We start from the raw sequence: 15,181 nt of genomic DNA, 5'->3' as shown, positions 1-15,181 counted from the left end.
ACATCAGTTTTTGAGTCTCCAGCCTGCCATGAATATCTCAAATTTGCCAGCCCCATAATCATGTGAGCCAATTTCTTAAAATAAATACCTTTCTCTTTTCTCCTCCCCTTTCTCTCTCTAGGTAGATAGATATAAACACATATGTACACATACATATATATATACACATACACATAACACACATTTTTTTTCTATTTCTCTGTAGAACCCTAACACATTGTCTGAGGATTTTTGAAAGATCATGACCACAAGTATTCATGCACTGCCCTCTGCTGTGCTAAATGTTAACATACATTCCCCCAAGTTAAAGCCAACCCACCATATTAAGTCCAATCACTAAATGAAGGATATTCTTCTAAAACTAAAATTGCAGAGTGATGGTAAAAGGGCCAAGAAAAATCTTGCCAGTCAATATATCAATATTCCTAGGTAGACAAGCCCTACTGACATTTTATTTTAATAATGGTGGGTAATCTTGGTCCAACAGAATGATTTCAAGTGTGTATGTCTTCTTAAGATACTACACTTCATAGAAAAGGTTTCTCCAGAGTTTTCTGAATGAGAAAGAAGAGAAAACACTATGAAAATAAAAGGTAAAAAGAATTTAAAAAAAATTAACTACCTCTTGGTTATCTTTGTTTTGGTTTGCCCAGAAAATCTTATGATAAAGTGTCTCCATTGAATTGCTGGAATCAGTTCGGTCAAAACAGTGACGATCCAAAACTTCCAACGTGTGCAAAACCCGACTAATAGTCACCCCTATAGGCAAAAATTAAACAAGTGGTTAATGAGGCCAAAAACAGAATAACACAGTACAAAATCACCATTCTATGTGAGGCAAAAGAAATTTTTTCAAATTATCATTCTTGGCATATGTTATCAAACAATCATCAACAAAACCAAACTTGACATTCTAGACAGCCAGGATCTAAAAGGCATAAACTGAAGATTGTCCTCAAAATTCACCAAGTGGCTCTGTCAAAAAGCTGCCTTATTCATGTGGAATGGTTTATAAGAAGCAAAAACACGGCATAAAGTCCAACATTCAAAAGCACTCGTTCCTCTGTGGCATTCTGTACCTGCTGTGGATTCTTGGCACTTGTCAAATGACCACCGAACTTCTACTGCACGGCCTCTTTGTTTTATCTGTTGTTCTACTTCATAAATCCTTGCCCGAACCTGAAAGATAATCACTTCTAATTAACTTGTGCTTGGAATGCCACAGCGCATGTCTAAATCATGTCAGGTTTTTCCACGTGAGTAAAGTATCCTACGGTGAACTACAATCTTGACTGCATTGTAAGAAATGCAGCCTGTGGCCCAATAAGTGAATTTTTAAAATTTACAAAGGGCAATGTCAGTTTTCAATAATAAATGTTCACAAAAATAAATGCTTACAAAATTTGTTTTAAGAGTGAAATTTCTTTTTTAGGACACCTCATGGAAAGGTGAACGTTCTAAAATAATCTCTTTGAGCCATTCTTCCATGTGTGAAAGCAACTTGCAATGTTCTATTAAGAAAACTGCTTGGTAAAAGACAGGGATCTTATTCTTTTTCTTTTTAATGGATGAATATGATTTTTTTTTATTATAAGTTTTAGCGTACATGTGCACAACGTGCAGGTTTGTAACATATGTATACATGCGCCATGTTGGTGTGCTGCACCCATTAACTCGTCATTTAGCATTAGGTATATCTCCTAATGCTATCCCTCCCCCCTCCCCCCACCCCACAACAGGCCCCGCTGTGTGATGTTCCCCTTCCTGTGTCCATGTGTTCTCATTGTTCAATTCCCACCTATGAGTGAGAACACGCGGTGTTTGGTTTTTTTGTCCTTGCGACAGTTTGCTGAGAATGATGGTTTCCAGCTTCATCCATATCCCTACAAAGGACGTGAAGTCATCATTTTTTATGGCTGCACAGTATTCCATGGTGTATATGTGCCACATTTTCTTAATCCAGTCTATCGTTGTTGGACATTTGGGTTGGTTCCAAGTCTTTCTATTGTGAATAGTGCCGCAATAAACATACGTGTGCATGTGTCTTTATAGCAGCATGATTTATATTCCTTTGGGTATATACCCAGTAATGGGATGGCTGGGTCAAATGGTATTTCTAGTTCTAGATCCCAAGACAAGGATCTTATTCTAAATATTAATCACAATCCTATGGTTCAAGTCACATAAGGCTTTGAAACAAATAACCCAGTACTAATAAGAACATATAATAATTACTAAATATCGAAACTACTACAGGAGTCATGATCATGTATTAGAACCACCACCATAATTACAGTCTGGGTGGCAGAACTCTCAGCAAGAACTGTTCAGCAAGATAGTGAAAAGAAATGGAGCAACTTCAAGAACTTCAGTAGTTCTGAAGAGGCTAAACAATTCTCTAAGGTCACCCAGAGTGTTAGTGGGCAAAACTGGGAATAGCACCCAAGCATCTAGATACTAAAACCTGTGCTTGACCCACTGTGCCCTGATGCCTCTCAAGAATGAAAACAGCCATCAAATCACTGAAACATTAAGTCTACCTGCTGATTGAAAGCCGTGTTCCCACCCGGCATGGGGAGGCTGGAAGGGGCCACCTGCAGCAGATCCAGGGGTGAGCCTGGGTTTGCGCTCTTATTTTCATTTGTGGAATAATTCCACACCAAGGCACTTGGGCAACAGAGAGTGACAGTCTGGAAATGAAACAGATAAAATTGAATGTTCAGAGGAAGGAGAAAAGCATTACAATAGCTAAACAGTAAAAATGACACCCTATCATCACTATATTACTGTCTCCTACTAGTAAGTTTAAAATACGAGTGTCTTACCCCATTCTCAACTTTGCAATTGAGAAGACAAAACTAAAAATTATTAAGTTGAAAGGGAGAAGGTACAGCTGTTGAGAAATTAAGGAATAGTATAATTCATAAGCTAATACTCCAACAGGAACCTGAAGGAACTTAATAAAAATGCAGTAATCATCACTTAAAAATCGTCATTTAAACCAATTTTTCTTGCAATTAAAAACATGAGATGAACTTAGAATATGTAATTTCTAAGGTTGTAAAAGCTGAAAAAAAATTATTTAAAAACAAAAACAAAATCAAATAATCATGTAATAGTAGCTTCATAAATGGTGGGCAAGCAGTAACCCCGGACAAGGGGTTGTCAAACTTTTTCTATAAGAAGCCTGATAGTAAATGTTTTAAGCTTTGCAGGCTACCTACAGTTTTTATCACATATTCTTCATTTTTGTTTTAATAATGCATTAAAAACATAAAACCTATTTTTAACTTGTGGGCCGAATTTGATCCACACAGCCTGTAGATCTACCTCGCCCTAGACACTTGCAGACACTCTTCACTCAACCAGAAGTACTTTATATGACCATCTTGCTTATATGTCACAACAACCCCATGATCTAGGTAGTGCTATCCCCCACCTTTACCAAAGAGGACCATGCGCCATGTAGATTAGTAACCAACCCAAGTTTGATTTTATTAATAGCACACATGCTCAGAACCACTATGTTATCCTGCTGCCTCCTAAATGTAAATTAAACATTATAGCTCACATTTAATTAAGCTAATTACACTTACTCTATGCTGAACACTATCTTGGAAGCTTTCCGTCATCATAACCTTAACCCTATGAGGTAATGAAGTAAGAACTATCATTACTCCCCAGTCAGACATGGGGAAACAGAGGCTCAAGGGCACAGTTACCAAGTGGCAGAGTGAGGCTTAAAATCAGGTCTGTAATAGCTTTAAAGTGTATATCTAAGCCATTATGCTCTTGTGCCGTTCAACAGCAAATATTGTTTTCAAAAATATGAAATTAAGTACGAAAAGCTGGCCAGGCACAGTGGCTTGCACATATAATCCCAGCGCTCTGGGAAGCCAAGGCAGAAGGATCACTTGAGCCCAGGAGCTTGAAACCAGCCTAGACAACACAGTGAAACCCCGTCTCTAAAAAAAATTTAAAAATTAGCTGGGTGTGGTGATGCACATCTGTAGTCCCAGCTACTAAGGAGGCTGACGGGGGAGGATCGCTTACTTGAAGCAGGAGGATCACTTGAGCCCAGGAGCTCCAGGTCGCAGTGAGTGAAGATTAGGCCACACTGCCCTCCAGCATGGGCAACAGAGCAAGACCCTGTCTCCATCAATTCATCAATCAATTTAAAAAAATAAAAAATAAAAAATAAAAACTCTGAGGTCTAGGAGACATCTTTGTGGAAACCAGATAGCAGATACAAAGAATGTCAAGTCCCTGAAACCTACCAATCCATCTCTTTCCACTGGGCTACATCCCTACTGCCTTCCTCATGCCTGTGACAATGTGGAGTTCTCAACTCCTCCTGACAGAGCCCTTCCCTGTGTCCTTGATTCCAAAGCCCTCTAATACCCAGGGCACTGATCTATCAAACACTCCTCCTTCTCCTATTTGCTCTTAGCCCACAAATAAGTTCAAATCTGCCCATCATAAAAAATATATATTTTTAACTCTCCACTCAGCTGCCATCTTTATCCACTATCCATTCTCTTCTCTTCCGTTCATAAACATGTTTCTCAAAAGAACAATTAGTACTATTTCTCCTTATTTTCCATCACTCCTCAACATTCCTTAATTTGGCTCCTTATCCACCATTCAATTAAATAGCTCTTTAAAAGCTCACCAATGAACACTATATTGTCAAAGACAACTTCAGCCATCTTCTCGCCAGATGTCTCCAATACTCTAGACATTGCCCACTACTAATTCCTTTTTGAAACTTTCTGCAGACCCCAGTTTAGCATAGTGGTTGAGTGTGGACTCTGGATACTGACTGCTTTGGTTTGGATTCCAGCTTTGCCACTTTCTTGCTCTGTAATCTATGCATTATTAATGTTATGAGAATAATAATGGTTCCCATCTCATAGGCTAGTTCCAAGAACTAAATGACTTAATAACATACGTTACAACTTAGAACAATGCCTAGACCATAATAAATGCTATCCATATGCTAATATAATTATGACAATATTACTGTTATTCCCATCATCTTTGGGCAACAATACTCTCCCCCTGTTCTCTCTCCAGTCTGGCCAACCTTCCCGGTCTCCTCCATGGACTTCCCCTCTGCCCGACTCTTAAGCACTCCTGTCCTTCAGGTTCACGGATTCTCTCTCACTACAAAATTCTTCAGGCAACCTCACTCCCTCTTGGGTTTTTGAACAGTCAAAGTTCTTGAAGGATTCGAATCCACACAAGTAGCCAACTGTCTGCCCAAATCTGCAGAATTGGACATGTAACAACTCTTGAACATATCCATTTGGAGGTTCTAAATAAAGGACAAAACAATCCAAAATAGTCCAAAGCTGAACTCCCTGAAATGCTTCCAAACTGATTTCTTTGCCTTGCAAGCCTCCTTCTTTCCTACCACCCCCCACACCAATCTTCCCTCTACTGTGGCCAATCAATCTAACGACATTACACAACTACCTGTGTCACTTTGCTGCATAAAACCCTCTGACGACGTCTCAATCATAAGGCCCATAGGGCGTCTTCTATGCCCTGACCCCCAACAGAGTTTATAATGTATGTCCCACTAATACCCACCTACACAAAAGATAACTGACCAGCCTCTGGGCCTCTTCCCATAGCGTTCCCTCTGCCAAGAAACTTTTACTACTTCTTTTTACTTGCTCTTTCTCAACTCATTAGAAGAACTAAAAAATTTCTTTCACAAAGCCTCCGTGAATTTTAGGCTGGGCTAGAGGTTCCCCTTTTCAACTGCCTTGGCCCCCTGTGTATCTCCCCAACAGCCCTTGTCATATTATTTGGAAACTGTCCATTTATGACCCAGTTTTCCTGAAAAGACAGTAAACTCTGAGAGTGGAGACCATGTCTTGAGGGTCAACTCTGTTTCAAAGCTCCTTAGTATACAGCAGAACACATCAAGAGCTCAAGAAATACGAACAGAACACTAAGCTGTGAGCTCCTCTAGAGCAGGACTGTATCTCATTCCTGATATTCCTGGTAGTATCAGCCCAGCAACCAGCATCTTACTGGATGTTCAAGGACTACACAAGCAACAATGCTTGGAAGACGAACGGAGCCCGATACATGATTTGGACTTTAAAGAAACACAGACAGGCAACCAACCCAAGATGTGAAGTGAGAAAGATTAAAAATGCTAGCTGGAGAAGCTGTCTTTCCAGAAGAACAATAATACAACTGACTTGTTCTGTGGGTTCCCTGAAGGATTTTTAATTGAACTGCTTAATGACCCTAATAAAGGACAACTGCAATAACACTCTCCTAGACGAATGCGTCAAATCTTCTCTCAGCTTGATCCATCATAGGGAAATAAAAACATAAAATTTCAATCAATAAATTACGTGGGTGAGGAAAAAACTAGAGTTGTAAAAAGTCAACTAGAGAATTGAAAATGCCATTCCCAACTCAATCACTTCCCACATTGAATTTTAACATAAAATAACAAGGGCCAAGGACTTACCTGCAACATACAACTAAGTCCATAAACCAGGGGACCATGCTGTGCACAGGAAAGAAAATCTGAGAAGGCCAGCTGCACGGGGCTCATGCCAGGGCCGGGGGGGCCAGGGCTGGGGGCCCCGATACTCGAGTTGTTTGGTCCTATCATCATGTGGGGTGAGTGGGCAGCAAGGAGGTTGGGGCTATCGCTCAGCAGCAAGGAAAGACGCCGGGCACAAAAGTAGGCAAGACGACGAGACAGGTAGGCCGACTGAACAAACTCATCTGAATACTGAGAAGTAGAAGGACACCAGACTTCAGTCATGTCTTATGCGTCTTGGTTAAATAACTATTTTAACACAGACTTTTTTTCATTTAAAAAAGAAAAACTTCAAAGGTATAAAGCAAGTGCTGTCCAATAGAAATAGAATGTGAGCCACACGTATAATTTTAAAGTTTCTAGGAGCCATGAAAAAAATAAAAAACAGGCAAAAATTAGAATAATATATTTTATTTAGCCCAATATATTCAAATGTTATCATTTCAACAGGTAATCAACATAAAAAGTATTACTATTATACACTTTTCCATACTAAGTCTGAAATCTGGTGTGCATTTTACACTTAGAGCACACATCAATTTGGACTGGTCACATTTCAAGAGCTCAGTAGCCACATCTGGCTAGTGGCTATTGTAATGGACAGTGCAGGTACAGACTATCTCAGGGGAGAGACACAGGAACCTATAGTATAGTCTGTGGGGAGGGTATGAGAGTGAAAGGGAGAACTGCCGTTCATTGGATATTCTTCCATCTTGCTTGAATTATCAAATACATGCATGGCCTAAGAATTTTTTTAAACAAATCTCATCTAGATACATCAAATTTAAGCACATCTTAGACCAATCATCAAAATAAAAAGTTTCCTATCCCAAAAGTCTCAAAGACTTGTCAAAAGAATGTAGAAGATCCTCTACCTTCAAAAGGGATGATTTGTTTTGTTTTCACAGAAATTTGTGTTATTATATGGAGACAGTATTTTAAAAGTTGGTTGCTTTGCTCAGTGATAGGAGAAATCAATGTGGGTAAAATTACTTAAAAATTAGGACACATGGATAAAAACTACCAACATGGTTAATACAAATGATGGCTAAAACTTATTAGAAGCCTTTATCACTTCATGTGTTACAGCATCAAAGACATTTTTTCCTTCATTTCAACAGGATATTTTTCCTTTTCCTCCTCCACTTACCTAATCATTCTTATCAGACTCATTTCTTGCCCATAAAACCAACTGCCTCAAGGGGACATGTACTATACCTGCAGCATTAGTGGTAGCAAGAGTTTAAGAAGATCGTCATCCATTGGTCTGATCTTTTCTAAAACATCCAGGATCCATGTCAAATATTCATGTTTTTCTAACATTCCTTCCTTAAATGAACAAAGAAAAATTACATTAATAATGTTAAAGAGAAAAACAAAAAAGGCACTGTCATTCTTATGCTTAAGTCTAACTGTACTACTGTTTTTGTTGTTGTTGTTAAACATAGTCTCATTGCTCACAGTCCAAATTCTAAACAAAACAAATAACTAATATGTTTTGTATAGTTTTTTGTTTTGTTTTTTAGAAATCTGCTCCAAATTGAGAAAAATTCATCCAACAACGAAAAAGAAAAAAAAATCAGAAGCTTTCACACCCCCAGTGTGTGTCAGGGTCCTGGCTAGATTTCGGGGGAGTATGAACTCATGCTCATAGAAGGAAACTTGGGTAACAGTGATAATTATAAAGAAAATAAGCACTGCTCACGCCATCATCTTAACAAAAGTGTGAAAATCCCATCAGACCCAATGCCCCCTTAATAGCTTCTTTCACTATCCCAAAATTAGTTTCAGATACTATCACCTATCTGCTGAGAGATACTTTTTCCAAGATGCAGTCTAAATTCTGAGCTCAGTAAAAGTCATAAAAGCTCAGGGCAGCACTAAAGTAGTCCTTCTTCTAAATGGAACTAGAATTTATTTTTACTGACTTAAAAATTAACAGTATTACTTCTCAAAAAGATCTTATTTTTTCCTATGTTGACCTCTTAGAAGAAGAGCATGAAAATTATAATAAAGGTTCTAAAGGGAAAATTTAGAAACCACATGTCCCCTCCCTCTTTAATCAAGATAACAGGTACTAAAATCTCTGCTAATAATAAGACTTGAACTGAAGTCATCTCTCCTACCTTACCGTGAATAAGGTAATTATGAGCCCAAGCGCCCTCTTCTGGTCAACAGTATTTACATCCGCTTGTCTGGGTGAGAGTTCAGTCATTCCTAAACGCCCTTACCCCTCCCTCCCCTCAGCAATGTTTGTATTTTCAGCTGCAGCTGAATTAAGATGACCTTTCTCTGGAACAACTTAGGTCTAAAGGAGGTCTGCTACCACAGAAGGCATCAGCACAAAGGTGTTTTTGAATAAATATATCGAATTTTGCAAAATAAAAGGTTTAGAAGGATTACATTTAATAGTGCAATTACAAAGTAATTAATAGCACTAATAGAGCTAACATGATTGAAAGCTGAAGATCAATATGTATAATAAGCTGTCATCCCAGGGCAGATGTGTCACCCTGAATACAATTCGATATGAGAAATGTCAGACTGCTTTCTTTGAATGTATTGGTTCATATAAAAATAGGATTTAACCCCAGAACACCAAACTATAAGGAATTTGCTGTCTTCTTAAAAGCATGGCACACAACTCTGCATGTCTTCAAAAGGTTACCTGGAACATGTGAAACGCTAGCTTTTCGTTGTATTCCCATTGCTTCATGGCTTGTTCCACCTCTGGTGGCACAGGGACAGGGCCATCGCCCGTGCTGGAGGCCATGTGGTAAAAGTCAGAAATCTTGGCCAACTGCTCTCGAAGATATCTGGTAGATATCTGTGTCCACTCTGCATTTTAAAAAAAGAAAAATATGAGTTTCTAGACACAATGGGTACAAGAATTAAATGTTTTCCTCCCCATTCTGATTATCTCGAGGGTGTACTGATAAAACAAACATCTGCTCCCTAAAAATGATCTGTGCCTGTACAAGCAGTGCTCAGAAAAGGATATCCACCCAAAGCCCTTACAGAATGCATGCTAGTGTGAGGTGGCCTGCCCTGTGGCAGCAGCCAGCTCTTGAAGAAACAGGCAGCTCTACCCTTATGCTTCTGTGACTCTTAACCTAGGAGAATAGATGTTCACTCTCGAATTGGGTCCATCTGGTGATCCTCTTTGTTAAACATCAGTTAGTATATCAAAAAAACAAAGGCAAAGCAAGACAGAATCATAAAGGGGAGATCTCAAGGAATCTCAAATTCTACAGCAAAAGAATTCAAAATCCCCCAAAAGCAGCTCTCTTAGTATCCATTTTTCAGGCTCCACATGGAATTTCAAATATGCCTAATTAAGATTTGTTTGTTTTTGTCAGTCTTTAAGAGGACAGACATTCATTCACTGCGGGCTGGACCATGAAAGCATTCCAACCCGCATTGCCCCAGGATGTATCAGGGACACCCGCATGGCCTCCCTCAGGACAATCATCTGGACTTTCAATTATTCTACTCTCATCAACCAACACAAGTGTCTCAAAACTCAGGGAGGGTGAAATCAGAGAGGTTGGGGAGCAACAAAGAGTGGGATACTGGAAAGGAAACAACCAAAGTAGCATCAGGAAAAAAAATCACTGAAATTATTCAAATATTTTAGGGGCACAAATTAAATCAGTGTGTTGCCTCTGGCAACCATGAGGGATGTGATGCCAACTTTAGCCCATTCTGTGGATAAAAATGTAATAATTGCATGCTCACAGCCAAATTTCCCCAAGGATTAGCAAAACAGCATTTCAGAAGAAAACACCCTACTGAAACATCACCACACAATGCTGTTTTCCCATTATTTGGCAATAGGTTCGCCCACCTTCTATTTTGACAAAAGAAAAAGTAGAAACTAAACATCTACTAGTCATTGAGTGCTTTGTTTTTACTTTTTAAATACCCTTAAAATTACTTAACAGAACCCAGAGATAACTACTGTTAAGTTTTCATCTAAACCACTTATTTTAATTGCGTCTTATTTAAAATTAAAATTCAAAGGCACGCTGGAGTTGTTAAACTTCGGTAACAAGCCAATGCGAAAAGATGAACAGATACTAGGTCGACGTTCTGTTCCTAGTTTTATAGTGTTTCTGAAAGCACCGATAACAGATATTAAAGTTAGTCCACTGGCATTAAAAACGGTAAACTATCTATGTCATCATGTTCTTCTGCCCTGTTATGGACTAACAGTCTCATGACACTCACTTGTTCAACAAAACAAAATACCAACCATCAGATGAGACAAGTTTAGCTTAGCTATAATAAGCAAAAACAAAAATAACAAGGATCCAAATCCTAACTTTTGTATGCCAACCCTTGCTATTAACTCACTCTCAGTATGGTACTATTCTCAATATCCCCACTGAATATTTTAGCCTCAGGAGCTAAAAATATTAATAACACACACATTCATACCCCCCTATTTTGTCTAGGGTATATCTTCTTTTTAAGATTTTTTTAAATATAGGAGAAATACATGTTCATTATAGAAAATTTATACTGTAGACATGAAAAGAAAAACCATCTGTAATGCCATCACCTATAATCATGAAATATTTTCATATATATCTTTCCATCTTTTCTACTCTAAGTATGCATGAATGTTTTTATAAACATATGCATATCTTTTTTAAAAATGTTGCTGAATATACTATTCCACAATCTGAACTCCTTTTGGGAATCCATAAATAAAGCCCTCTTAACCCTATGCTTTAAGTGTATTTAACTGACTTAAAGTTATATCAATCAGATAGATATAGGGCTCTGGGACATAAAATAGTCGAGTGGATGAGGATTAGTAAAACTGCAATTAAAAATTAAAAATAGAAAATAACACATAGTGACTAGTACTGTACTCCTTAATAATTATTAATAATGTTTATAATTATTCACAACTAGGGAATGGTAATGAAAGGGGACCAATGAGTGGACAGTGGCCAGATGGGCCCACTTTCAACTCAGCTCTCAGCCCTAAGTGCACAGCAGAACAGTGACGGGAACTTTTAACAAATACCAGTGCCTTAGGCCCCAACCCATCAGTTTCTAATTTAATTGGTCTGGAGTGAGACCCCAGTTTCAGGTGACAAAAAGAAAACAGAAGGCCGGGTGCGGTAGCTCACGCCTGTAATCCTAGCACCTTGGGAGGCAGAGGCAGGCCGATCACCTGAGGTCAGGAGTTCAAGACCAGCCTGGCCAACATGGCGAAACCCCGTCTCTACTAAAAATACAAAAATTAGTCAGACATAGTCGTGGATGCCTTTAATCCCAGCTACTCAGGAGGCTGAGGCAGGAGAATCACTTGAAGCTGGGAGGCAGAGGTTGCAGTGAGCCGAGATCACACCACTTCACTCCAGCATGGGCAACGGAGCGAGACTCCGTCTCAAAAAAAAAAAAAAAAAGAAAGAAAGAAAGAAAGAAAACAGAAATAGATACATACAGATTATACTGAAGATGAAGGGGCAGGGAATGTTCAGGGGTAGAAAATACACAGAAAGTGACTATGGAAGCTACTCTGAAAGTGGAGCAGTTCTAAATTCAGGCAATGCAGATGATACGAATACAGGTGTAGTTGTTGATGTTAAATAGAACTTAATATCCATGAAGCCAGATTATTAGAAAGTTTATGATCCTCAATGTTACTGAGAGTGGTGTGAGGGGTCAGGATTGAAAAGAATGACAGCTTTTTTGGACCATACTCTCCCTAGCATCCAGAATCCTGGAATCCTGGAACCACTATTCCTTCTTAATGCCTAACTCTAGGAACAGAAGGCTGACCTGGAAGGCGTTTCAGAGGTCATGCAGTCCACCCTAACATTTTAGAGGTGTTAGCACTGTGATCTTGGTCACCGATGCACAGCTAAACCAGTAGTACACTGAGTGCTTTGTTTTAGTAGTACAAAAATTGTGCCTTGCTCTAGTATATGAAAACACGTAAATTATAAACACATAATGGGTGACAGCAGAGATGTGTCACATTACATACAAGCAGCTCCTTCCAGGCCTGGGATACCTGCAGTATTAAAGAGAGAACTGGAAGCTCAGCAGAGGAGAAACACCCACCATGGAGGAAAATACAGAGCACTCCAAATGAAGTGAGGCTCACAAAGGTCACTGGCAGTGTTACACCATCAGAGAGGTAGTACAGGGCAGCATTTAGCGCTATTAGCAGAATGGACTTTGGAACAGGATGGCCTGGGGTCCAAATCTCAGATCTGCCACATATTAGTTGTGCAACCTGGAGCAAGGCATTTACCTCCACTAAATCTCAATCTCATTTTAAAGAGAGGCATTAATAATATACATATGCCTCAGAGTCATTGTAAGGATGAGTCACTTAGCATGAAGCATGCAACACGGAAATCAATAAGTGGTAGCTATTATCACCATCAGGATGAAAAGTCAGTAGAAAGGAAACGGATAGACCTTGAGTGTCAATAGACAGCACCTGCTGTCACTAATGTCAGACCCTGCCTCTGCCTCAGCTGAGTTAACACCCCATGGTTAATATAATCCAGACAATGCTCTGGATGAGTATTTATGGAATCAATCAATGTCAGTTTCACTGTTCAGTACCTTCAATGGGCCAGGCAGTGGCTCACACCTGTAATCCCAACACTTTGGGAGGCTGAGACAGGACGACTGCTTGAGCCTAGGAGTTTGAGGCCAGCCTGGGCAACACTGTGAGACATCGTTGTTACAAAAAAATCAACAAAATTAGCCAGGCATGGTGGCACACGCCTGTAGTCCCAGCTGCTCAGCAGGCTGAAGTCAGAAGGCCGCTTGAGCCCAGGAGATAAAAGCTGCAGTGAGCCCAGATTGCTCCACTGCACTCCAGACTGGGCAACTGAATGAAACCCTGTCTCCAAAAAAAAAAAAAAAGACCTTCAATGGATCCACAATTCTTAATGAATTAAGGCCAAATCCTTAGCTAGGAATTAAAATCATTTCAAACACTATCTACCATTTCTCACCACGCTAGCTCCAGTCGCTTTCTCTCTCATGTTTACAGTGCTTTATCCATCTAAAACACAGGCATACTTCATTTTATTGCACTTTGCCTTACTGGGCTTTGTAAATACTGCATTTTTTAAGAAATTGAAATTTTGTGGCATCATTTTCCCAACAGCATATGTTCACATCATGACTCTGTGTTACATTTTGGTAATTCTCTCAATGTTTCAAACTTTTCAGTTATTATTATGTCTGTTATGGTGATCTGTGATCAGTGATCTTTGAGTGACTATTTAAATGTCTTGAGGTGCCACGAACCATTCCCATATAAGACAGCCAACTTAATGGATAAATGTTGCATGTGTTCTGGCTGTTCCATCAACCTGTCTCTGTCCCGTATCTCTCTTCCCACCCCCCACCCCACTTCAGGCCTCCCTATTTCCTGAGATACAATATTAAAATTAGGCCAATGAATTAACCTACAATAGCCGTTAAGTGTTCAAGTGAAAGGAAGAGTCACACATCTCACTGTAAATCAAAAGCTAGAAATGATTAAGCTCAGTGAGGAAGGCACGTTAAAAGCCAAGACAGGCCAGATGCCAGGTCTCTTATGCCAAACAGCCAACCTATGGATGCAAAGGAAAGGATCTCAAAGGAAATTAAAAATGCTACTTCAGCCCAGGTGCGGTGGCTCACGCCTGTAATCCCAGCACTTTGGGAGGTAGAGGCAGGCGGCTCACGACGTCAGGAGACGGAGACCATCCCGGCTAACACGGTGAAACACCGTCTCTACTAAAAATACAAAAAATTAGCTGGGCGTGGTGGCGGGCGCCTGTAGTCCCAGCTACTCAAGAGGCTGAGGCAGGAGAATGGCATGAACCCGGGAGGCAGAGCTTGCAGTGAGCCCAGATGGTGCCACTGCACTCCAGCCTGGGCAACACAGCCAGACTCTGTCTAAAAAAAAAAAAAATGCTACTTCAGCAGTCACACAAACGATAAGAAAGCAAAACAACTTTATTGCTGATAGGGAGCAAGTTTCAGCAGTCGGGATAGAAGATCAAACCAGCCACAACATGCCCTTTAGGCAAAAGCCTAATCCAGGGCAAGGCCTCAACTCTCTTCAATTCTATGAAGGCTAAGAGAGGAAGCTGCAGAAGAAAAGTTGGAATCTAGCAGGAGCTAGTATGTGACGTTTAAGAAGCCATTGTCACAACATGGAAGTATAAGGTGAAGCAGCAATGCTGACGTAGAAGCTGCCGCAAGTGATCCAGAAGACCTAGCTGGGATCAATGATGAAGGTGACTACAGTGAACAACAGATTTTCAAGTTAGACAAAACAGCCTTCTGTTGGAAGAAGATGCCATCCAGGACTTTCATAGCTAGAAAAGAGAAGTCAAGGCCCAGCCTTAAAAGACAGGCTAACTTTCATGTTAGGGACTGATGTGGCTGATACTAACCTAAAACCAATGCTAATTCACCATTTGGAAAAGCCTATGGCCTTTAAGAATTATGCTAAATCTAGTCCGTCTGTTCTCTGTAAATAAAACAACAAAGCCTGGAGGACAGGATATTTGTTTACAGCATGGCTTACAGAATATTTTTAAGCCCACTCTTGAGACCTACTGCTCAGAA

General features: G+C 39.8%; 1 protein-coding gene across 4 annotated transcripts in view; it reads right to left on the bottom strand.

Annotated features, from left to right (window-relative positions):
* The window catches only part of MED12L (mediator complex subunit 12L), a 338,115-nt gene that overhangs the window by 258,404 nt on the left and 64,530 nt on the right, over positions 1-15,181 (bottom strand). For all 4 annotated transcript variants that reach the window (XM_032173854.2, XM_058427086.1, XM_058427087.1 and 1 more), the window contains exons 6-11: positions 9,243-9,412; positions 7,793-7,903; positions 6,497-6,766; positions 2,541-2,690; positions 1,080-1,179; positions 623-759 (exon numbers count right to left, since the gene is read on the bottom strand). In XM_032173854.2, coding sequence (XP_032029745.1) covers positions 623-759; positions 1,080-1,179; positions 2,541-2,690; positions 6,497-6,766; positions 7,793-7,903; positions 9,243-9,412 — 938 coding nt within the window. The remainder of the gene's footprint in view (positions 1-622; positions 760-1,079; positions 1,180-2,540; positions 2,691-6,496; positions 6,767-7,792; positions 7,904-9,242; positions 9,413-15,181) is intronic.

Source organism: Hylobates moloch, unplaced genomic scaffold (assembly GCF_009828535.3).
Source record: "Hylobates moloch isolate HMO894 unplaced genomic scaffold, HMol_V3 SCAFFOLD_13, whole genome shotgun sequence".
NCBI classification, from domain to species: Eukaryota; Metazoa; Chordata; class Mammalia; order Primates; family Hylobatidae; genus Hylobates; species Hylobates moloch.
This window is presented reverse-complemented; position numbering and strand designations above follow the sequence as displayed.